The sequence below is a fragment of the Pediculus humanus genome, genomic scaffold (assembly GCF_000006295.1).
Source record: "Pediculus humanus corporis 1103172107631 genomic scaffold, whole genome shotgun sequence".
Lineage (NCBI taxonomy): Eukaryota > Metazoa > Arthropoda > Insecta > Psocodea > Pediculidae > Pediculus > Pediculus humanus.
The window spans coordinates 148321-173281 of record NW_002987244.1 but is presented as its reverse complement, the minus strand read 5'-3'; the positions used below and the strand labels follow the sequence as shown (position 1 = coordinate 173281).

The 24961-nt window shown below is 28.3% G+C and overlaps 3 protein-coding genes across 3 annotated transcripts; 1 reads left to right on the top strand and 2 right to left on the bottom strand.

The window, feature by feature from the left end:
- Nucleotides 1-1329: 1329 nt before the first annotated feature.
- Nucleotides 1330-6816, bottom strand: Phum_PHUM257720 (uncharacterized protein; the record flags this gene model as incomplete). Its single annotated transcript, XM_002426467.1, has 17 exons — nucleotides 1330-1542; nucleotides 1637-1759; nucleotides 1842-2116; nucleotides 2199-2478; nucleotides 2560-2724; nucleotides 2812-2939; nucleotides 3015-3225; nucleotides 3300-3558; nucleotides 3653-3894; nucleotides 3982-4098; nucleotides 4180-4381; nucleotides 4475-4665; nucleotides 4750-4955; nucleotides 5481-5626; nucleotides 5738-5817; nucleotides 5909-5995; nucleotides 6739-6816. 17 exons carry the CDS (start codon nucleotides 6814-6816, stop codon nucleotides 1330-1332), a joined length of 3003 nt encoding a protein of 1000 aa, XP_002426512.1.
- Nucleotides 6817-10609: 3793 nt separating this feature from the next.
- On the top strand, nucleotides 10610-12794 carry Phum_PHUM257710 (glucose-1-phosphate adenylyltransferase, putative; the record flags this gene model as incomplete). The annotated part of the gene is made up of 7 exons (XM_002426466.1): nucleotides 10610-10649; nucleotides 10815-11013; nucleotides 11143-11311; nucleotides 11505-11716; nucleotides 11889-12168; nucleotides 12249-12513; nucleotides 12694-12794. The coding sequence occupies 7 exons, from the start codon at nucleotides 10610-10612 to the stop codon at nucleotides 12792-12794; spliced, it is 1266 nt and encodes a 421-aa protein (XP_002426511.1).
- Nucleotides 12795-13254: 460 nt separating this feature from the next.
- On the bottom strand, nucleotides 13255-24118 carry Phum_PHUM257700 (uncharacterized protein; the record flags this gene model as incomplete). Its single annotated transcript, XM_002426465.1, has 34 exons — nucleotides 13255-13339; nucleotides 13417-13616; nucleotides 13693-14021; nucleotides 14104-14354; nucleotides 14442-14883; nucleotides 14952-15365; nucleotides 15443-15731; nucleotides 15823-16008; nucleotides 16104-16550; nucleotides 16643-16820; nucleotides 16899-17049; nucleotides 17117-17276; nucleotides 17360-17671; nucleotides 17751-18029; nucleotides 18112-18323; nucleotides 18414-18593; nucleotides 18662-18793; nucleotides 18867-19304; nucleotides 19378-19655; nucleotides 19748-19916; nucleotides 19987-20067; nucleotides 20139-20305; nucleotides 20377-20533; nucleotides 20608-20806; nucleotides 20871-21098; nucleotides 21174-21457; nucleotides 21527-21706; nucleotides 21821-22070; nucleotides 22136-22318; nucleotides 22399-22704; nucleotides 22780-23066; nucleotides 23143-23346; nucleotides 23432-23617; nucleotides 23830-24118. The coding sequence occupies 34 exons, from the start codon at nucleotides 24116-24118 to the stop codon at nucleotides 13255-13257; spliced, it is 8133 nt and encodes a 2710-aa protein (XP_002426510.1).
- Nucleotides 24119-24961: the final 843 nt, after the last annotated feature.

Below are 24961 nucleotides of genomic sequence, written 5' to 3'. Positions count from 1 at the left end.
AACCTATTAATATTATTATTATTATTATTATTATCTTATGTTTTATGGCAATTCACCTGATTATTATTATCATTATTATTGTTTTTTATTTAAATGAGGAATGTTAAATCATATTAAACGGTTAATTTTTAAATATTTCCTAAAAAGAATAACAAAATTTATATCTGAAGGATTAATAACATTACAGAAATAATAATAATAATAATAATAATAATAATAATAATAATAATAATAATAATAATAATAATAATAATTACAACATGGGGTATAAGATACCAATACTAATAACAAAATAATAATAATATTAATAATAATAATTGGCAAGATTAATTAAATGGGGAAAAAAATTTTTTTTTTTTTAATAATTATGGGAACGTACAAGAAGTTCCCGTTCCCGATTATGATTTAAGGGAATAATTAAATTTTATACTTTTGAGGATGCTTTCGCACATCCCCACATAATTTTAAATATTTTTCTGACGTCACACGATTAATTACATGATGTACCAATCAAAACAAACAAATGATTTTTTTTTTTTTTTTGTAAATTCCCTCGGGATAAATTAAAAATAAATCGTTATTTCAATTAAATTATTGACGATTGATTGATTGATTGATTGATTCGGACGTCAGAAACAATAATAACAAAAAAATAAATAAAATAATTAATAAAAATATTACGTAAAACCCACGGAGATAAAATAAAAAACCAAAAAAATATCCTAATTGATAAACGCCAGATCTGAACATCTTATCAAAACTTTTTTCTTATGAATTTTTTCATTAGAAAAAAATTGCATTTAAATTAAAGTTTTATATAATTCTTTATATATATATATAACAACATTCTTATTGATTTTATTTAAATATGATATGCATACTTTATAATATTTCATTTACGTATTTACAAATAATAATAATAATAATAATAATAATACACATTCTTATACATAATAATAATAATAATAAAAATTATATCAAATTATTAAATTAAAATTAAAATTAATTTTTTGTCATTTACATAGAAAAAAAAAATCGCAAGGCCATCATTTAAAGCTATCATATTATTATTATTATTATTATCATCTCTAATAGTAAATAATAACAATTAAAAAAAAATAAATTTATCGTAGTACGTACGTTATTAATTATTTTTTTTCTAAGGCAATTTTTTTTTATATAAAATTATATATAAATAAAGTAAAACTCGTTATATCATGGCTCTTACATTAAAAATTCGTTATACAAAAAAAATTAGAAATGGTATATGGAAGCTCGAATAATTATCATTTGTACCTGAATATATATAAAAAAAAGGTCATATAGGGGTCAGCATTCGATTTCGTCCATCGTTCTCGATAATCGATTATTATCGATTTTACGACGATGACTCCTTCTCACGGCATCCGCTCTCCTGTAGGGTTCGCTCCTTAATCCTAATAAAATGTCTTCCAATGCTCCATTATAAACTTCATCCTGATGAAGAAGCTTTTTTTCTTCGACCATTTTTGCTTTTGATTTTAATTCGTTGATTACAGCGTCCTATTCGTAGAACATATTTTTGTTTTGTATTAAATAAGAATAAATTTACAAACCAAACCAAGAAGAAAAAAAAAAAAAGAAATAAAACACTCACCTGCTGTTTTTTCTGATTTAATTTATTTTTCTTTACAATATCGGCATTTTGTATTTTGGAAGCTTCCGGAACATTTGACGCCATTTCCAATCGTTTCCTTTGTTCATTTTCCTGGTCAGCCAACTAAACAATTTTAAAGCCCAATTATTTAAAATCCATTACATCTATAACATTCGGGTGAAAAAAAAAAAAAATTATAAATAACCTTAAAAGATCTGGTGAATCTGACCAACAAAGAGAAAAATGAATTGGCATCCGTCGTTCGAGAAGTTTCTCCGAAAAATTCAACGCAATCTTTAAACGTTTCCTGAGCAATTTTAGTATCCGCTTTGAGTTTTTTTAATTTTTCTTCAGAATTCCCGAGAAAATCTTTAATGACGACAATTTGTCTTTCTTTTCCCCGAAGTTCTTGTTCTTTTTTCACGAGTTCCATTCCTTTTTCAAGCTCGTGAACATCCGTCACTATATTTTCTAACGAAACTAAACGTACCAAAAATAAAAAAAAACATTTTCATTTTTTTTTGTAATAAAAAAAAAAATTTCGTAGGAACGTAGGACGTACCAGTGGCTGCTTTTTCAATGTACAACAGCTCAGATTCAAAATTTAACAATTCGGAAAATTTATTTCTAATCGTTTCGACGATGTAATGTAAAAGACATATTCTTTTGTCTGTCGATTTCGTGTCCAGCAATGTGTCGAGTCCTTGTAATTTAAAACCGTAAGCTGGCCCCCTTTTGGCACTGTTTAAATAATTACCAAACGCCAACACGATTTCCAATATATTTTTTAATTTTTTCGAATTTTTTACCGAACTCGATGCCGAAATGATGGCTTGGATTTGCTAAAAAAAATATTTTAAATATTCCTCATAAAAAAAAAATTCCGACTTAAAGTTAAACATAAAATGGGAAAAACAACTCACGGGTGTTATTAAATGAACATTGTCGAAAAAATTTCCCATATAACTCATAATGCTTAATTTTGATGACAATCTTTCCACTCGGCTCAATTGCATTAAATATTTATCTTCTTCCGTTAATAAATTAGGATTCTTTTTTTCCGCCGTGAATTCTTTGTATGCTTTCGTCTATATAAAAAATAAATTCAAATCGTTTATGCTTTTTATTTTGCATGATAAATAAAAATAAACATTTGTATAAAAAATATTGGGTACTTCTTGCTCGGTGGGTATCATCCGTTGCAGTATTTCGACATTTTCCAACGACAGCAATCTCAAATCGAGAGAATTTATAGCGGCGATAACTTGATCCACGGGCATTTCTAATTTTCTCCTCGATATGGCTAAAAAAAAAAAAAAATTTATTTAATTAATATAAATAAATAAATAAATAGAAAATTCATTCAAATGATTTTCACCGATATTTCTCAATCGAGTGTGTTCCAATAACGTGATGTTTTCCGGTTTTTTGAAACGTTTGCTCGGAAAGCTACTCAATCCATCAATTTCAGAGTTTCCGCTGGGTATCGGACAATTAAGGCCGATTTTAAATCTTTCTTCGAAATCACCAAAATCTATAACTTTGAAAATTTTATCATCGTCCAAATCATTAAATATTGTTCCTCGTACCTGAAAAATACAATTTCTCGATGAGTTTAAATACAATAATTATGAATACGATAGAAAATGAAAATTTTTTGCACCTGATTCGGTTTTAAAGCAATCCAGTTCAACGTTGGTAACTTATATTTAGTTAATACTTTTTTCTTTATTGTCATGGCTCCATCGGGGGCGGGACCCAATCCGGGAGCAGGCGGTGGTAACGGACAAATTGGAGGCGGAGCCAAATTTAAAGGCGTCGAGCTTGGGGGAGGAGGAGGCGGAGGAGGTGCCGGTGCCGCCTTAATAGGTGGTATTGTAGGCGTTTCGGTTTTCATTGGCTCAGGAGACGATCGATTAGGCCTATAAAAAAAAAAAACAAATAATTAAATTTTTGCCAAAAAAAAAAAAAAAAACATATAACATTCTCGATAACTTCTAACGATAATTTTTTTACCTTGGTAATGTTTTCGTGAGTGTTTCCAATTCCATAATTTTGTTTTCTAATATCGATTGCCGATTTTTAGATTCTAATTCATGTTGTTGAACTACTCGTCGTAGAGTATTCACTTCTTCGTCTACTTGCTGTCTCGCTTGTAACAAAATAACTTTTTCTTCTTTTAAAGCTTTTAATTGGAGCTCTAATTCCGAAATTTTATTTAAAGAATCCGTTTCTAATTCTAAAAGTCGATCATGTGCCTGAAACAAAAAAAAAAAAAAAATTAAAATTGAATGTAAAGAACACTAAAAATTTGTAAATATTTGTACTTCACGATAACTACTTACATGACCTAATTCATCTTCCAACTCTGCAACTTTTTCCAAAGCTGCCGTTTTCGTTTCCGAATCCTCCATTAAAACATTTACGTCGAATACATTATCCAAATATGCCGAAATTTGAACCTATTTTTTTAAAAAAAAATGTCAACAACAACAAATTTGAAAATTCTTATAGAATAAAAATTTATTTAATTAATTTCCTACTTGCAACTCTTCACTTTCGCTCAGTCTTAACTTCTCGAGATAATCGTCCAAACCCAAAGCTGTAAATTCGAATTGAAGATGAACTCGAAAATTCATGTCTTCAACCGAATGAACGATAATATTTACAAATTGCATACAGGCTACCATAAATTCAATGTGAAAAACTTGATAATTGAAAAAATAATCCATCAAAGTTTGAAATCTGTAATAATAATAATAATAAATTTTAATTTCATATAAATAATCATTATTAAAACATTCGTGAATTATGTTACTTTTATTTTCTTCGCCTCACCTTTGCTTTTCGTGGCAAACTTCTTTAAGGTTGTCAAAAGCAGATAAAATAATCTCGTGACCACCTTTGACTAGACAAATAGCAGCAAGTAATTCTAAAACCAAAGCTTTCGTTCTTAGACTTTTGTGTGTAAGACTAAAAGCGATGCAATTAATGGCTTCACGATGTTGCATTACCATGTTGAATCCGTACTAAAAAAAAAAAATAAAAACAATTTATTAATGCATGCATGCATGCATAGATATATAAAATTCGAATTAAATAAATTTAAAAACCTTATTATTCATAAGAGCTCTCAAACATTTTATACAAACGTGAATATCATCTTCTGCTTGACCCATATTTAATTTTTGTATATGTTTCGATCTTTTCTTTAAATTCGGACTCATTAATATACCATTTGTGCCATTCGTTTGAATGAATCCATTCGTGTGTAAATGATTTGAGAGAGCGGATATCACAGTGCAGTTTTTTTCTGAACCTGAAATCATTTTTAAAATAAATTCAAAACGATAACTAATTTTTTTTAATAAATAATAAAATTTAAAAAAAAAAAAATTCAATCTATAATTACTCGAATTGAATTATTTCATGCACAAAATGTACTAAAATATAAATAAAATTAAACTAATCCATTAATCAATAAGGGTAAGGGAAACACAATTTATCATTTATTTAAAATTTACCTTATTTTTTTTTTTTTTTTTTTTGCCTGGATTTATACTCTGGATACAATGGAAAAAAAAGTAATGCAAAAAAATTATTATTAATTGCTAAAAAAAAAAAAAAAAAAAAGATGGTGGTATTTATAGGAAAATAAATACATTTAATTTTTCGATACGGTTATGGTATTAATTTATCATAACATTTTTATTATTCATACCATATTTACCGAATACTATTTTCATTATATCATCGGTTTCGTTTACACACAAAAAAAAATATTACAAGTAATTTTAAATGTATTTTTATTATTGACCGAGAAAATAATATTATAACATCTTACTCGTGAGTCCTACAACTTGTTCATCCGAGTCAGTTTTAGAATCTGCGATTCTTTGTTCTTGGCGCATCATAATTAAACGAAAACTCAAATAATCGACAAGAGAATCTAATCCTAAATTGGATTCATTTAAAAATTCACGAACCCATCTGAAAAACGTATTCATTTATTTTAACCTTTAATTTGGAATAAAAATTTTTAAAACATTTTATTATTACAAGAGAATAGAGGTAGTAAATATTAGCTATTGATGATCTTACTCGATATGGTTTGTCCGCAGTGAAATTTCTAAATCTCTTAAAACTTGTGTTGATGTTGAGTCTCCTAATAATCGCCTTTTCTAAAAAATATAAAAATATGAATGACGTTTAATAAATTTTAATTTATATATATATAAAATCGATAAAAATTAATATATAAAGTGACATTACCCTAGAACTTCTAGAAGCTTTTGGATCCAAATAAGTTCTGAGTTTGTTTAAATAATGTGTTGGTGGATCTTTAGCATGAACTTTTTCCTAAAAAAAAAAAAAGACGGGAAAAATTTAAATATTTTTAACCTGGTAACAAATATCAACCTGTGTGTGTGAGAGAGAGAGAGAAAGAGAGAGAAAAAAAGAAAAGAAAAAGAGATATATTTCACACACGAACGTTGGATTCTTTAAATGTAAACAAGATTAAATAACGGCGAAAATTTTTGTGATAAAAATTTTTTTTTAAATTCTGAAATCCAGGTAATGTAAAAAAAAAAAAAAAAAAGTAGTTTAAATAAATGATGTTTCTTTTTTTTTTAATAGCGAATGACAATAAATAATTTATTATTTTATTAACAAAAAAAAAAAAAAATTTTTTTTATTTTATTTTCCCTCCATTATGTGAAAAGTAATAAAGACCTTCATATTTGAATGTGTAATGTACTTTTATAAGATAAAATCAAAAAAAAAAAAAAAAAAAAACTAACCATTTACCTCACAAAAATCTACAAAGAAGCGTAAATAAATATTCTCTATTATTATTATTATTATTATTATTATTTAGAAAAAAGCCCCGAAGGTGAAAAACTTTTTGAATACATTCTGACTCATAAATTTAATTACATCACTTTTTTTTTTAAAAAATTAAAATAATCATTGACCTCTTTTTTATTATAAAATATCATTTTATTAAATGTTTAAAAAATCAATTTTATAAATATTATGTACTTTCATTACGTACATAATCTTAATTATAATTTTTAAATATATATATAAAAAACACTCACCTGATCGCATATAATATCCCATTTTTTTTCATCATCGTATTGTTTCAAAAGTTTTGCTTTATCTGGAGGTAAATCCATGGATGTCTGAAAAATTATTATTAATATCATTAATTCTTTTTTTCTTTGAATATCAGCTAAACAAATTAATAAGGCTACTATCTACTACGTAATAATAATTTAATATTTCCCTTTTGTACCTTTTTATTTGGGAAATGAACACACACACATACAAAAAGGTTTTCATTAAAGCCTTCATTCACAAGGAACATTATTTTCTTTTCTTTTTTTTTTTTGATTTTCTCGAATTTTTCTTAATTTTCTTTTACCCCCATTTTTCTTCTTGTTACATCAGTGACGTATATCTTGAAACCTTTTTTTTTTTTTTTTTACACAAAATATGTAAAAAAATTTATTTTGTTTACCAAAAAAAATTTCGGGAATAATTTCATTAGTCACCTCCTCGTCCAAAAAACGTTTACATATTTCTGAAAAAATTTTTCTTTTTTTTTTTTGGCATTAAATTTTTATTTCGAGTAAATAAATAAATAAATAAATAAAATTTTTTTTTTTAAAACCAAAATATTTACAATTTGAATTATTAAACATATTTAAATAAATATTTTACAGCCAAAATACTGATTTAAAGAAACGTAATTTTTTTTTTTTAAACGATTTAATTTAAAAATTTTATGATTTGTCAAGTCTTAATATAATTGAATGATTGGATTATTTATTTATTTATTTATTTATTTAATGGACTAGCAATCGCTGGAAAAAAAAACGAATATTTAACATTTAAAAAAAAAAAAAAAATCCGTATAGAACGTGATCATACACAGAGTTAACAATTAAGTTTTCGAGCTCAAATAATACAATGAATAAGAAACAAAATAACAAACAATCTCCTCATATATATATATAACAATGAAATGTATTATAAAATTACAAAATATTTCTTAAAATTGAAAAAGATAAAATTGTAAATTTAAAAATGTTCATCTTTCGTTAGGCTAGTGATTATTATTATTATTATTATAGTAAATTTAAATAGTACATAAGTAAGCTTGAGTGTCATTGGTAAAGGGCACACAACAAGAAAGTCTTTTCCTTAAAATTTCAAACTTTCTACAGATTCCTTACATTGTGTTAATAATAATAATAATAATAAAACATTTTCATTAGGTTTTTTTCTTTGTACAATATCGATAGAATTCTCTTACGGCATTTAAACAATACATCCTTGTAAAAAAATAAAACTTGAATGATGATTCATAAAAATAATAATAATGACGACGACTAGTACCTAGTAGTTGAATTTTAAAAAAGTTCTATGAAGATTATAATGGTTTTAAAAAATCGATGGTAGTCATTGCCCGAAACTTATCAACTTAAAATAATCTTATGGAGAAAAAAAAAAAAATTGGGTAGAAGAACTTACGAGTACTATTTCTATTATTATTATTTCCATTTAAAAGATTTTATTTATTTATAATCGTTAACAAAAACTTTATAAAAGAGAACGACATAATTTCGATTTAATTATATTTTTTTTTATCGAAAAAAATATATTTTATCTCCGTGTGACAATTATGAAGAAAAATAAAAATAAAACAAAAATGGAACATTTTTTTTTTTTTTTTTTTTTTTTGCCAAAGACCGGATACCACTATCAGTTAAATAATTTTTATTCCTAAACGAGAATGTTACATAAAAGTTTCAATAAAACTCAAAAAAAAAAAAAAAAAAGGTTCATCTGTGGAAAATGCAAAAAGTTTTAAAACAAAAAATTTTGCTGTTTCGAAACTTCTAACAATCTACTTAAATAAATTTACATAATTTACAATAATATGAGATTGCAAAAATTCTAAGAGGGTGGGGAGGAAGGGAAAATTTATTAATTAATAATAAAAAATTTAATAATGAAAAATAATAAATAAATGGGGGGGGGGAGGGAAAAAATGAAGAGAAAAGATTGACCAAAGATTTTTTTTTTTTTTTTTTATATATACAATAAAAAGGACCTTGAAGACTTAAGAAATCAACATGACGGTTTACATCAATATAACAAAAATTCCACGCAATCACTGATATTAAAATACATTTAAAAAAAATTTTGATTAACAATAATAATAATAAATAAATTAATTTTATTTGTTTTAAAATGATACCAATTTTCTTAAATAAATTTATATCAAATATAATTATGATTAACGTTGACTAAAATAAATAATGATACAAATATTGGCAATGGTAGATTAAAATGTATTTTTTTTTTTCCTCTTATAAGCAAACCCTTTTTCCAATTAAACCATTTTAAATGATAATGATAATATTTTTATTATTTGCTTTTAGACGGTGGGGTGAAATATGAAAAAGTTTGCTTTTTACCACCCCCGTTTGGATAATTAAAATTATTTTTTGTAAATACACATAAATTTTTGCTTATAAAACTTCTTAAAGTTGTAATTAAATGAATTTAATAATTAATTTGGTTAGTTGATTCGTATGAACTTTTAACAAATTGTAATGCTGATGGTTGTGGCAAGAAATAATATTTAGTTTTTGTTTAAATAAATGTCTCATTCAATTATATTTTCAGTTAATTTTATAAACGAATAAATAAATAATGATAAAAAAAAAAACAAATTTATATTCGTGGACATTACTCGGCATTGAAAATTAACGATAAATTTAAATTTTAATTATTATTCAAAATTTTAAATTATTTTCAAAACTTTTTTAAATAATAATTTGTTTCAACTGTGTAAAATATTGAAAGTAATTTATCAAAAATATTATTTTTAAGCTTAAAACAAAAAAAAAAAAGTTTTTTACAATGAGTATTTTTCACATGAAAAATTATTAGTTTCCAAATATATAAAATAGAAAGGGACTAAATGGAAATTAATTAAGTTGTCAAAATTTTAAAAAACAAAAAAAAAAAAGGCCATATTTTAATTTAAAATAAAATTTCTTTAAATCACATTGTACTAAATAATCAATGGAATGGAAATAATTCAGTTTTTATACTACAACGTCTAGAAAATTATTTCAAATGTAAAAATTTTAAAAAAAATTATTAATTGAAATAATCAACCGTAATAGAATAAACAAAAATTGTTTTAAGCAAGGATTTATATAAGCGATTTACTTCATAATTGCATGATGACGATAAATTGAAATTAATCAAACATGGTTAATTTTAAAATCTAGTTTTAAAAAATATTACTCAGATAAATTTGCTCACCAAAACTTTTGTGAATCGCCTTTCCAATTCATTTGGATCAGTTGGCATAGGAGTTTTCGAGCGCGTACTTGCTCGAATTTGTTTTTGAGAAGCAAACATAGGTTCGATATGCTGCATAGGAGTTTCTTGCCTATTACTTTGCCCGCTACCCATATTTTTTTTTATTTAAATATAAAATTTGTCATAAAAGCACTATATTTAAATGCATGAGTCAATTAAATAACAACAAAGCGATTAGACTTTTTAAAACAACAGCACACCCACACTTACTCATAATTGGTACTAAATAAAAATTGACATTTCTAAAGGAAATGTTTCAAAACACGTTGACCAACTTATGAAAAAAAATTTAATTTTTAGCGCGAAAATTTTAAAAATGGTTGAATAATACGGATATTTTTAAAAATAATGTTTACGTATTTTACTTTTATGCAAATTTCTAATATAACTTTTTTCTTTTGTTCATAAACTTTTATAGTTTGCCACAGCATGACAATATATACAACAGATTTTATTTAAATGCAAACTCATCATTTTGTTGTTGCGTTATTAAACTCTGATAAGATTTTAATTTGTTAACGTGGTAGAATAGTTGTAAAATTGTATTTTCCCAAGTTTTTTAAAATGTTAAAAGCAATAATTTTAGTTGGGGGTCCTTTAAAAGGTACATAATTAATTTTCTGTTGTTATTATTAACCTATTTTTTATTTACTTGTAAATGTAGATCTAATGTTTTTTTTTTGGTATAATATATTTAAGTATCTAATTATCACGGTTATTATTATTACAAATGAAATTTAAATAAACCTATAATTTTTTTTATTTCTAGGGACTAGATTTAGACCATTGTCTTTGGATATTGCAAAACCTCTTTTTTCTGTAGCAGGTTTTCCAATAATTCAACATCACATTGAAGCTTGCTTGTCATTAAGTAATTTAAAAGAAATAATAATTCTAGGCTATTATCCCGCCAATGAATTTTCAACTTTTATACAAGAAATGGTTCAAGAATATAAAATCAACATCAGGTATTGTTATTTACCTCTTACAACGTCTTTTACTTTGTGTTTATTGGTTAATTTAACTCAACGATTAATATTGTCAAACACATTTTTTCAAAAGTTTATGTTTTATATTAATATACAAAAGTTTGACAGGTATTTGCAAGAATTCACTCCTTTAGGAACAGCTGGAGGATTGTATCATTTCAGAGATCAAATTAAAATTGGAAACCCTAAAGCTTTTTTCGTATTAAATGGAGATGTTTGTATGAATTTCCCACTTCAAGAGCTTCTTGATGCACATCAATTGCATGAGGATGCTTTGGTATATATACAATATAATTAAAGTATTTTAAAAAATCTTTCTCTTTATGAAAATCGGAAACTCTTATTTACTCAATCGAGTAGGATTTTTTTAACTTAGATTATCGATAAATTTTTTCTTATTCAATCCTACACTATTATTTTAATTTTACTGCAGTTTTGTAAAGTAAAAAAAAATATTTAATTGATTTTAGGGAACAATAGTTGTAACAGAAGCGACAAGACAGCAGTCTTTAAATTATGGTTGTGTAGTTTTAAATAAAAACACATCAGAAGTGGCACATTATGTTGAAAAACCAGAAACTTTTGTATCACCATTGATCAATTGTGGTGTTTATATTTTTTCAGTTGATATATTTCAAACAATGAAAGAAATATTTGATAAAAAACAAACTAGTTTTTGCAGGTAATTTTTTAAAATTCTTATTTAATGTTTGTCAAAGTGCATGCTCCTATTATTATTATTATTATTTCAACTTTAATGCACAATTTTAAAAAATGTAGATTCTTATAAAGTTATATATATGTATATATATAATAATTTAAGTTTTTATATTTCTGTTAAATTTATAATAAAGTAATTTAAGCAATGGGAACGGAAATGAATCATCACTTATTAATTTAGAAAAAGAAATTCTTCTTCCAATGGCTGGCATTGGTAAACTATTTGCTTACAAAACTGTAAAATGGTGGTCTCAATTAAAAACAGCAGGGAGTGCAATATATGCCAACAGGCATTATTTATCGCTTTATCAACAGAGCACACCTGAAAGGTTGGCTGAAAATGTAAATGGCCAATGCACAATTATTGGAGATGTATTTATTCACCCGACTGCTACTGTTGATCAATCAGCAGTTGTAAGTTATTTATTAATATTAGTTTTCAAGTAATTTTTTAAGAAAAATTTACACAACTTAGTAATTATTATTATTTTAAGTTGGGACCGAATGTTAGCATTGGTAAAAATGCTGTTGTGGGACCGGGAGTCAGAATCAGAGAAAGTATTATTCTGTCTGGTGCTTGCCTTCAAGAACATTGTCTTATTTTATACAGCATTATCGGATGTTTCAGTCAAATTGGAAAATGGGCAAGAGTTGAGGGAACACCCTGTGATCCTAACCCTAATAAGCCATTTGCTAAAATGGACAACCCACCACTTTTCAATAATGACGGACGTCTTAATCCTTCTATAACTGTATTAGGTAATTATAAAATTTAAAACCGAAAATACATTATATGTAATCATTGGAATGATAAAAAATTATCTTTAGAAAAACAAAAGATTACATAAAAAAAAAAAAATCTATTTTTTTGACAGCAATCAATTATTTTATGTTACGTAAATTTAAAAATAATAATAATAATAATGGATTTTATTTTAGGTTGTAATGTTACTATATCGTCAGAAATAATTGTTTTAAATTCCATCGTATTACCTCACAAGGAACTAACGAGAAATTTCAAAAACGAAATAATTCTTTAACAGTAAGTTTTTTTTTTTTAATTTTGTTTGTGACAACCTTAAAAAAACTATGAGTACTAATTTTATATTTATATTTGACTATTTTTTATAAGCAAAAAAATTATCAAAATTAATATTTCAAAATAATTGTACCGTCAAAGTTTAACAATATATTATTTTTATATAATTATTATTTAAAAAGAAGATGGGAATATTTTTATTAAAAAAAAAAATAATTCTTTTATTTTTATTTTAATATTAAATGAGCTTCTTTTTTATGTAAAAAGCAAATAAAATAAAATTAAGCAGTCATTTTTTATTTGTTAAATGAATAAATGATTTCGTAGCAATAAAGTTTTAATAATTTAAATGTAACTAAAAAAATTAATGGCTTATTTAGGGTTTAATGCGTTTAAAAAAAAAATTTTTTAACGGATTTAAATTAACTAATAATGAGATCCAAGTGAGGGTGAGTTACACTTTAAGTACAGTCAGAAAATTGACCGTGTAATCCTCTAAGCTCTTGATTAAGAGTTTTTAATAAAGGATGATTTCCGCATCCGCATCTATAATATGGCAAAAGTGTAAAACAAAAGGAATTCAGTGTAGAAAAAGAAAAAATAATAATAATAATAATACATACCTGTTTCTAAAGTCGTCTAAATCTAATGCCCAAATCATTCCACCTCCTAAATTCATTTCTTTTATAAATTTTGATTTCCTTCTAACTTCAGATACGTCATCATAAGACACCCATTGATTATCTTTATACGCATAAGGCCCGATTCGGCCTTTAGGATCTCTGGTAACCTTCCATCCTTGCCTTTTGACGTATTCGCATATCTAAAAAATTTGTTTTAAAAATTTCAATAACGATTTTTATTTATTTCATCTTTTAAAATATTTAATATGAACTTACCTCGTAATATGACAAGAATCCTCCAGCTCTAGTAAATTCTCCTGCTCTTCCCGGTCCTGATGTTGGAGCATTTAAACCGTGATTGTTACTTCTTGTTAACTGGAAACTTTGACCGTACATCGGAATTCCGAGTATTATTTTCCTACTATCTGCTCCTTTTTCAATCCAGTAATTAATTGAAAAATTTGCGTTAAAGTAGTCATATTTATCACCTGGATAGTAGTACAATGGCGCGACGTGTCCCGTCATTTTATCCCAATTTCCGTGAAAATCATAAGTCATTACGCTTATGTAGTCGAAATAATGAGACAATTTAGCAACATCGTATCCTTAAAATACAACACATAGAATAATTATGTACGATTCAAAGCTAAAAATTATTAAATGTTATGAAAAAATAATAATTAATACCAGAATCGATGACTATTTTACTCGGGGAGACAGCACTAGATAATATTAATCCTTTTGGTTTAAAAGCTTTGCTTAATTCTTGTACAAAAGTTGCAAAATTTTCCTTGTCTTCCTCTGGGCCAGCATCACAATTAACTTGCCAACATTTTGGATATTCCCAATCTAAATCTAAACCGTCAAAATTGTATTTTTGAATAAATTGCAAAACCGTTTCAATGAATTTTCTTCTCTTGGATGAATTACCAACCAATCTAAATTTTATAAAATTAATTTTAAATAAAAAGTTATGAAAATTTTAGGAAATTAATTTTTCTTTTAGCAATTAAAATAATTTTCACCTGGAATATTTACTTCCGAGAGAATCATTCCAACCCCCGATCGCAATCAGGACTTTAATACCTTTTTTTTTCAAATTTGTTACTTTCATATAAAATTCATTATCTAAATCGGCCCAACTATCGTGAGGTTTGATTGTAAAAGTGTTTGAATCGAGGACGGCAAAACCGTAGGCAATATGAGTGCAAAGTTCATAGTCGATATTTTCAGGAGTGTATTTTCCAATACCTGGACGATACCATGCCCAATTGGTAAAATAGCAAACAATTTTATAATCTGAATCAGGAGGGGGTGAATGTGTTGTAGTTTCTTCCCATGATTCCGATTCTTCTAAAGTCGTCGATGTTACACCCATCGTCGGTTTTTCGGTCCAGGGTCTACGAGTTGTTGTTGACCAATTTTGCATGTCTTCCGTACTACTTTCTTCCGATTCCTCATTTGTCACTGTAAATAAATTCATAAATGTTTTCATTAATTTTTTTTTCTTTTAAATATAAATAGGAAGTACTTACTAGATGATTGACAGTTGCTGTTTTGAGGCCAGTCACAACGATCGTGATTCCAATGTAAACCGGGTGGACAATTCATTTCACTGAATTTACCGTGAATACAAATATAATATTTATTGCAGTTTGGATGAGGAGCAAAATTTTGACCTCTGCAATTTTGTACATCAACCGGTGTCGTTCCTTGTGTAGGTGGTTTTGTTGGATATGGGGTTGGTTTCGTAGGGTAAATGGTAGGTCTGGTTGGTCTGGTCGGTCTGGTCGGTCTAGTAGGTCTAGTAGGTCTAATCGGTCTAGTCGGTCTACTTGTCGTCGGAGGTCTTGTAAAATCTGGTGGGTAAGTTGTTTCTTGTGAACCGGTATCAGGAGGAGGTGTTTCTCCAAAACCTGGACGTTGTGGTACGAATTGATTTTCATTACCTACCAAAAATTATTTAATAAAACAAAAATTATTAAAATAACCAAATTTCATGAGATAAATATATATAAAAACAAACCGTCTAAAACGCAAACTGGTTGGGGACCCGGATAATTTCGCAAAACTCGGTTTATTGTTTTTAAAAGAGGATAAGGTTCGCAATGACATCGATTTTTAAAGTCATCTAAATCTAAGGCCCATATCATTCCTCCTCCGAGGCCCATGTATCGAATATATTCTGCTTTGTGTTTTATCATTTCTTGATCGTCAAAAGAAACCCATTGGTCTCTTGAATAACTGTATGGTCCCATTCTACCTTTTACATCTCTCACAACTTTCCATTTTTTTTCTCTTATGTTGTGACAAATCTAAATTTAATTAATAATAATATTATTTAAAACGGCCATCGTGATATTAGTTTTTATATTTTAATTTTATTAAATAATTTTTATCACATACCTCGTAGTACGATAAGAAACCACGAGCCCTTGTAAATTCTCCAGCTTCACCGCCTCCATATGTGGGTGCATTAAGACCATTTTTTTGCGAGTTTGCCAGGCTAAAAGATTGACCATACATCGGAAGTCCCATGACAATTTTTTTCCTATCAGCTCCTTCGCTTATCCAGTAGTTTATTGAAAAATTCTAAAAGTAAAAAACACGTTACATAAATAAATAAATAAATAAAAATCTTCGGTTATTTCTTAAGTAAAATATAAGGCCTATTAAGACTAGCTTACCACATGAAAAGTTACATCTACATCATCTGCATGAAGGTACATGGGAGCTATGTGACCAGTTCTTTTATCCCACTGTCCGTGAAAATCATAAGTCATGACGGATATCCAATCTAAATATTTTGATAATGTGAGAACATCATAACCTGCATCGATAACTCTTTTGCTGGGTGAAACTGCAGCACTAAGCAATAATCCTTTGGGTTTAAATGCAGCACTTAACTCTCTAACAAAAGCCGCAAAGGCTGGCTTATCAGAATCGGGACCCATTTTACAATTGACTTGCCAACATTTTGGATATTCCCAATCAAGGTCGAGACCATCAAAATCATATTTTTCAATAAATTCTATCACGTGGGATATAAATTTGACACGAGCTGAAGGATTATTAACAAGTCTACTATATTTATCACCAGCTGAGTCATTCCAACCTCCTATGGCGATCAAAACCTGAAGTTCATTATTATTATTATTATTATTATTATTAATAGTTTTTATTGATTAAGAACACCTCAATTCAATTAAATTTTATTTTTAATCACCTTGATTCCTCTGCTTTTCAAACGAGTCACCTTTTCATAAAATTTATTATCAATATCGGCCCAAGCATCGTGGGGTTTTATGATACCCTGATCTCCATTTAGCACAGCAAATCCATAAATAATATGGGTACACAAATCAGAATCAATATCGCTGGGTAAATATTTACCAAGGCCTTGTCTGAAAATTTTTTTTAAATAATTAATAATTTTAAAAAAAATATTATTTGAGAGTAAATTATTGTGATAATTTTGATACCTGTACCAAGCCCAATTGGTAAAATAACAGACGACTTTAAATTCATCATCCAATGGCGGTGCTCCTTGAGTTGTCATATCTGGTCTTTGTGGTGCTGTAACGGTTGTCATCGGCGGTCTCGTTGGTTTCACAGGAGGTCTTAACGAAGGTTCTGGAAAGTTAAAAAAAAAAAGTCATTTTTTTTTCTTATTGCAATTAAATCACATTTTTTTCCTTACCTTGTGGATACATTTCGTTATCGCTTGGTTTTGAACCTAAAATATTTCTTATAGCTGATAGCAAAGGATGTTTTCCATTTCCACATTTATTTTTAAAATCGTCTAAATCAAGCGCCCAAACCATGGCTCCCCCAATATTCATTTTTCTTACATATTCAGACTAAAAAAATTTTTTATAATTATTTTTTATCCAATGGAATCGACAACACACGCAAATTATTAAATTTTATTAAAAAACTTTACTTTTATCGATATCATTTCAACGTCATCAAAAGATACCCATTGATCACCTTTATACGCGTAAGGACCCATTCTTTTTTCAGGATCTTGTACGACATTCCATCCTCTATTTTGTATTCTATCACATATTTCATAATAAGCTAAAAATCCAGCAGCTTTTGTAAATTCTCCTGCTTTTCCCGGACCTGGTGCATTGGCATTAAGTCCGTTGGAAGACGGATTGGCCAAACGAAAACTCTGACCGTATAGTGGCATACCCATTATGATTTTACGTCTAGGTACTCCTTGAGATATCCAGTAGTTAATAGAATAATTCTTAAATTTAATTTTTTTAAATTTTAATTATGAGGACTGCGGAAAAAAACAATGGGATATATGGGTATGTGAAAATTACCGCGTTGAAAAAGAAAAATTCATCATCTTCATGGTAGTACAATGGTGCAACGTGTCCTGTTCTTTTATCCCACTGACCGTGAAAATCATATGTCATGACCGAAACCCAATCCAAATATTCACCTAACGTTGGTACATCGTATCCTGCATCAACAACGGTTTTGCTAGGAGAAACAGCTGCCGATAACAACAATCCACGAGGTTTAAAAGCATCATGAAGTTCTTTGACAAAAGCACCAAATGCATATTTGTCTGATTCTGGACCTTTGCTGCAGTCGACCTGTGAAAAAAATTTTTTTTTACAGAAACCTTTAGAATGTTTAACGACGGAAGTTGCGAAAAAAGAAGGTAACAGGTACAACCTGCCAACATTTAGGATATTCCCAATCCAAATCTAAACCATCAAAATTATGTTTTTCTAAAAATTTTATGACATGATTAATAAATTTTTTTCTGTGAGAATGATTATTAACTAAACGACTGTATTTGTTTCCTTGTGAATCGTTCCATCCCCCAATGGCCAACGTTACTTTTAATCCTTTTTTTTTATAAGCTACAACCCTCTCATAAAATTCTTTAAAAAAAAAAAAATCAATTAAAAATTAATTATTAAAATATTTTGTAGCAATAAATAAAAAAAAAAATTATTTAAATAATATTTTACTGTTATCAAAATCAGCCCAAGAATCATGTGCTTTGATAATTAAATTTTCATAGTCTAAAACAGCAAAACCATAAATGATGTGTGTACATAAATTTGGATCTATATCTTCCGGTAGGTATTTTCCACTTCCTTGTCTATACCATGCCCAATTAGTAAAGTAACAAACAGTTTTAAAGTATCCTGGAAAGTATCACTGAATTTAAAATTTGAAATTTTACATTAAAAAAAAAAAAATTAATTAGAATTACCACTTTGAGTAGATGGCGGTGGTCTTGTTATAATTGGTGGTTTTGTTGGTGGTTTAGGTATCGGTGGTTTGATAACAGGTTCAGTTGTTATTACGCCACCACCACCACCAGATATTTCATTTTCATCTTCATCTATAATTAAAATTTTTTAATTCAGTAATATTATCTAATTTTTAAACATTTTAAATTTTTTTAATTTCTTCACCTTCAGGTTCAGGCATTTCTTCCATTTCCATCGTTGTACTTTCTACGGGTTTGCCAGGTACGCAATTTACTTTATTAGGCCAATCACATACTTTATCATTGTTGTTCCAATATAAACCCGAGGCACAGCTAAAAACGGCATAAGTTCCCCACAAGCATACTAAATATTGGTTACAATTTCCTGGATAGTTCGCATAGGTACCTTCTTTACAAGGTTTATTTAATATTGATAAATCAACATCGCCCCTGTTGCCAAATTTATTTAAATTATTATTGCAAGGTACGTTATGACTCCAGTCGCAAACTTTTTGATCTTGATTCCAATGCAAACCAGGAGCACAATTTTGTGTCACTAATTTACCGTTCACGCATATGGCAAAAAGGTTACAATCATCGGGAACTGAGTAGTATTCACCATTTGTGCATCCACTCGGAGGTACTGCCTTAAAAATAAAATTTTATTTTCATTTCATTTGTTTATCACGGACGACAGGAATAAAATATAGATGCACGAGTTTTTATGTGCAATACCGTAGTAGAAGGAATCGACATTGTAGTATTTGGTGACCACCAATCGTCAGGTGGAGGAGTTGAACTCGTCCACGAACCATCTATCATCGATGTTGTGGTCCTCATTGTTGTTGTAGTCCTCATTGTTGTCGTGGCTGGAGTAGTATCGAAAGAATCTTTTTCACACATTGCATTTTCCGGCCAATCACAAACATTGGCAACAGAATTCCAATGCAAACCGATGATACAATATTGTTTTTTTAATTCTCCTAATATACACCTGACAACAAAATATTTTACGTTTATTCGCCATTTTTTTTAAATATATATATATCAAATAGATATTATTGATGAGAAAAATTTTTTCCTTACCTGTAGTATGCGTTACAATTACTATGATCGGGATAATATTTTCCAGGTTCGCAATCAACAGATTCGACTGATGTTTCACTCGTTGATGTCATGGTCGGTTTAGAAGTTGAACTGGGATATTTTGTACTCATTGTTGTAGTCGTCATTGGCTTTGATACAGGTCGGCTTGCTAAAAATATTAAGTTGCTCATTTCACAGAAATGAACTACAAAACTTAATTAAAAAAGAAAAGTACTCACGCATGGTTGAGGTAGTCCATGATGGTAAAGTGGTGTGTTCATGTTCATATTCGTGTTCTGAACTCGCTCCTGAATCAACTCCTACAAGTGAATTTTTTAAAGGGATTAAAATTATAAGTTTTTGGGATTTCTTTGTCAAATAAATGACTTACCAGTTGTGGTGACGGGAGGTGAAGGTGTCACCGGAGGTTTCGGTCGTGTACAATCAGTTTCTTCGGGCTCATCATCCGAAATTTGTCCTAAAGCTTTACCTAACGTTTTTAATAACGGAAAAGCCCCCCTGCAGCATCGATTATTAAAATCATCTAAATCAATAGACCTGAAAATTTAATTTTTTTTTGTTTTTATTGTTTCGTCAATTTTAAAAAATAAATGTTGGGAAAATATTACCATGCCATTGCTCCTCCGTAACCCATATTTTTGATGAATGAAGCTTTAGCTTTCACAGAATGTACGTCATCGAAACCAACCCATTGAGTATTTTTATAAGCATAAGGTCCAAAAGCTTTCGAAGAATCTCTCTGAACTTGCCATTTTTCTTTCAGAACTAAAATTTAAATTATTTAAAATTAATTTAATCGTTTATGTAAACTTTGTAAGTTCTACGAAATATATTATTACTTTTATAACATATTTCATAATATGCCAACATTCCCGGCTGTTTAGTGATTTCTCCAGGAACTCCGGGACCCATAGCGGGTGCTCCATAACCATTGTTATTTTCATTTTTCAATGTGAAACTTTGACCATAAAATGGAATACCAACAAGTAGTTTAGAACGATCAGCTCCTCTTTGAACTAAATACTCCATCGTATAATTCTGAAAGTGTATATTATCGAATTATAAGTCGTCAAGTTCCGGATAAAAAGTTTTAATTACATACCGTGTTAAACCTAGGAAAAGTATCCCCTTTCCTGTAAAACAGAGGACTGACATGTCCTGTGACTTTTTCCCATGCTCCGTGATAGTCATACGTCATGACGGACATAAAATCCACAGCTTCCGATATGGTAACAACATCGTAGCCAACGTCAATAACTTCTCTGTAGCCTGAAATTCCCGCAGCCAAAATTAAGGGTGGTTCCTGCTTTTTAAATTCTTTACCAAGTTCCTAAAAAAAATTTTATATTTTTATTAAAAACGAATAAATCCTTTTTATAGCAAAATGTATTTATTTATGTGTAACCTTTAAAAGGACCGCAAAATTTTTCATATCGCTGTCGGGTCCTTTGTTACAATCTGATTGCCAACATTTTGGATAAGCCCAATCGAAATGCATTCCTTGAAATTTATGCTTTTTTAAAAATTCAATTGAAGTTCTAACAAAATTTTTTCTGGATTTGGGATTGGAAACTAATTTTGAATATTTATCTCCTGTGGAATCCGTCCAACCTCCCACCGCCAATAAAACAACCGTTTTTTTATTTTGATTTCTCAATCTATGAAGTTTAGTAACGCGATCGTAAAAATCTAAAAATTTCATTAATTATTTGATTTATTCTAAAATTAGGTTTAGGTTCGTAAAAAAAAAAACCTTACTGTGATCAATATCAGCAGAAACATCAAAAGGTTTTAATTTTAAATCGTTTGGATCTAAACTAGCATAAGCGTAAATGATATGAGAACAAAGCCTCGGGTCTATATGTTCTGGTACGAATTTTCCATCATCTTTTCTATACGAAGCCCAATTTGTGAAATAACATACGACTTTATACGTTTCTAAAAAAATACTAATAATTATTAATCTTTTATCGGGGGGGAAGGGGGGAATGTGCGTGTGTGAGTTGCGACAATGGCGGAAATAAAATATTAATTCATAAAATTAAACAATACCTTCATTAGGACCCCTCGAATTAAATTTTTTATATTCGTTTGACATTAAATATTGATTTTGACAATTTGCCAAATCGGGTAACCTGCATAAATTCCAATTTGAATCAAAGTGTAAAAGTCGAGGACAAAGGTAAGTCGTCTTCCAACCCCGATCACACGTGTAATACACGCTACAATTATTTACATCGCGATTGATACTCTGTTCGTAACAATTCATGTCTCTTTGACGATCAATCATCGTTCCAGGTACCTGAAAAATAAATTCTTTTTTACAATCGATCGTGACATGAAGTAGTCGAAAGGAAATAAAATTACATCATAAATTTTAAAATTGCTTCTCGATGAATAAATTTGATCAGTGTTTGATTGATGATTGAAAAATGCATCTTTTACGGTGTTGAGTAGAGGCCATTTTGTACCGCAGATTCCCTGGTAGTCGTCGAGATCTACAGAATAAATTGCAACTCCACCGAGTCCTTGTTTCAAAGCATAATTTACCTAAAAATAATAATAAAAACGATTGAGTTTTATTTTAAAATTAATTTATTTTAAATAAAAATAAAAAAAAATTATTTTACTTTATTTAAAATACTTCTGGAATCGTCATAACCGATCCATTGATCCTCTTTTACAGCAAAAGGACTATCGACAGAATCTGAATTAACATTCCAATTTTCCCGTGAAATCATATCGCAAATTTCAAAATAGGCTAAAAATCCACTGTCTTGTGTGAAAAAACCTTCTTTTCCCAAACCTCGAACTTGCGAACCTGGCATCCAATAATCAGGATTGGTCAGTGTAAATGAACGTCCGAAAAAAGGTATGCCAAGCGTTAACTTTTCCCTCGGCGCTCCTTTCATTATCCAGTATCGTATCGCATAATCCTTTTAATAAAATTTTATTATTATTATTATTTAATAACGTTCGGGATTCAGTTATTAAAATTATTATTGACGAACCACGTTGTAAAAAATGTCCAAGCCTTGATCGTGTTTTCTTCGATAGAGTGGAGAATGATGATCTGCAACATCTTCTCTTTCCGAATGCAAATCAAAAGCCAAAACGTTAATCATATCCAAATATGGAACTATTTCTCTGACGTTATAACCGTCTTCGATTCGAAATCTTGAAGGAGCAACGGAAACGGAAAGAATCCAGTTTTTCAAAACGAAAACTTCGGAAAGTTCTTCTAATAAAAGCGAAAGATGTTCGCGATCGTTTTTGGTACCTCCAAGATCTTCCGCTCCTATCGATAGATCGATACATAATTAAAATCAAACTGGAAACACAATTAATAAATAATTAAAAATCATTTAATCCACCTGGAAATTCCCAATCCAAATCGATTCCGTCAAAATCGTAAGCATCGAGAAATTTTGCAACGCTTTTTATAAATTTTTGCCTTCTAGCAGCCGATGACGTCATTTTGGAAAATTTCGAATCGCTCGTCGACCAACCGGCAACGGAAATGAGTACTTTAAGGTTAGGATTAAACCTTTTGAGACCGACAACCGAACGATATCCTCCTACAATAATAATAATGATAATTGATTAACGAAAAAATATTAAAATTTTTAATGTTCTTCTTCCTACAGGAATATTTAGTCTTACCTTGTACGACATCTTGTTCTTCGTTCTGCGGATAAATGGTAAACGTGTGTGGATCTATTCCGGCATATGCATATAATATATGAGTGCACGAAAAGGGATCCAAGTTGTTTGCATTGAACATCATCGGTTCTTTCCTGTGGTTTGCCCATCCTTGCAGATAGCATACTATTTTCTTTTCTTGAACGTCTGTCGATTATTATAAAATAAATGTGAGTATCATCATTATTATCGTCGTTATTAAAAAAGGTATCACTCACCAAAATCTTGTGTCGTAAAATTATTTCTTTCATTAAATTTATTCATAAAAAATTCATCAGATAATTCGTGGAATGAATTCGAATAATAATCATCATCATCATAATTTCCGTTAAAAAAATTTTTATTATATTTAGGTTGACGATTTTTGTTTATTTTATCAAGAGTTTCTCTTCTCTCTTCCTCCTCCTCCCGAGGATTAAATTCAACAAAAGAAACTTTATCCCGATTTGAAAGGTTGGTGGCATCTTTAAAATTCGATGATTTTCCTTGTCTATTTCGACCGGAATAAAAATAATAATCAAATTTATTACTTCTGACGTCATCAATAATTCTATGTTCGACAGCATCTCTCAGGGGTATTCTTTCACTTTGTGAAAATGATAAACTGAAATATAAACGTAATTCGGTTTTTAAAAAAAAGTTTTTCATTATTTCTAGAAAAAAGAAAAGTTTTCCTTACCCTTTTTCATTTGTAAATAACGGAACCGGAAGACTTTCCACAGCTTCACGTAGTGGTAAATTTTTACTTCCGAAATTTAAAAAAACATGATCGAATAAATAAGATTTATCTTCTCCGATCGTATTATTATTATTATTATTATTATAATAATTTAAATTTTCATCGTTTTTTCTTGCATTATTATATGTTATTTTTGTTTTGAATGGATAATTTGTTACTTTTTCTACGGAGTCCCGTAGGAAAGATGGTTCGTGATAAACATTGTAATTATCAGACGAAACAACAACAACAATTAACAAAACAATTAATATCTTCATTTCCTGTTTTTTTTTTTTTTAAACATATATAAAAATTAAATTATTAAAAAAACACTTTTCATTTTTTTTTAAACTTACGACATATTTAAAATAACGGTTTTTTATTATCATAATAATTAATAAATAAAAAAATTCGAAAACGATTCATTCACTACAAACTATTATCATTGTGTTTTGTTGTAAGAATCCACGACTACAGGAAACAAATAAAAAAAAAAACTTTATGTGGTACCCACAACAATAACAAACAAAAGTTAAAACTAAATTCCTATAGACATTTAATAATAAATTTACGATGGCAAAACCGTTTAAACATAATAATAATAATAATAATAATAATAATAATATTAAATACCGGTGTACAAACAAACACTATTAAAAAATGAAAAAGGTCACGTTTTTACGTGTAAGTGTATTGTAACGGACAATGGCACTCAATTTTTTTTTTATGAATGAATAAATTATTTATTTATTTATTTATTTATCCATGTACTA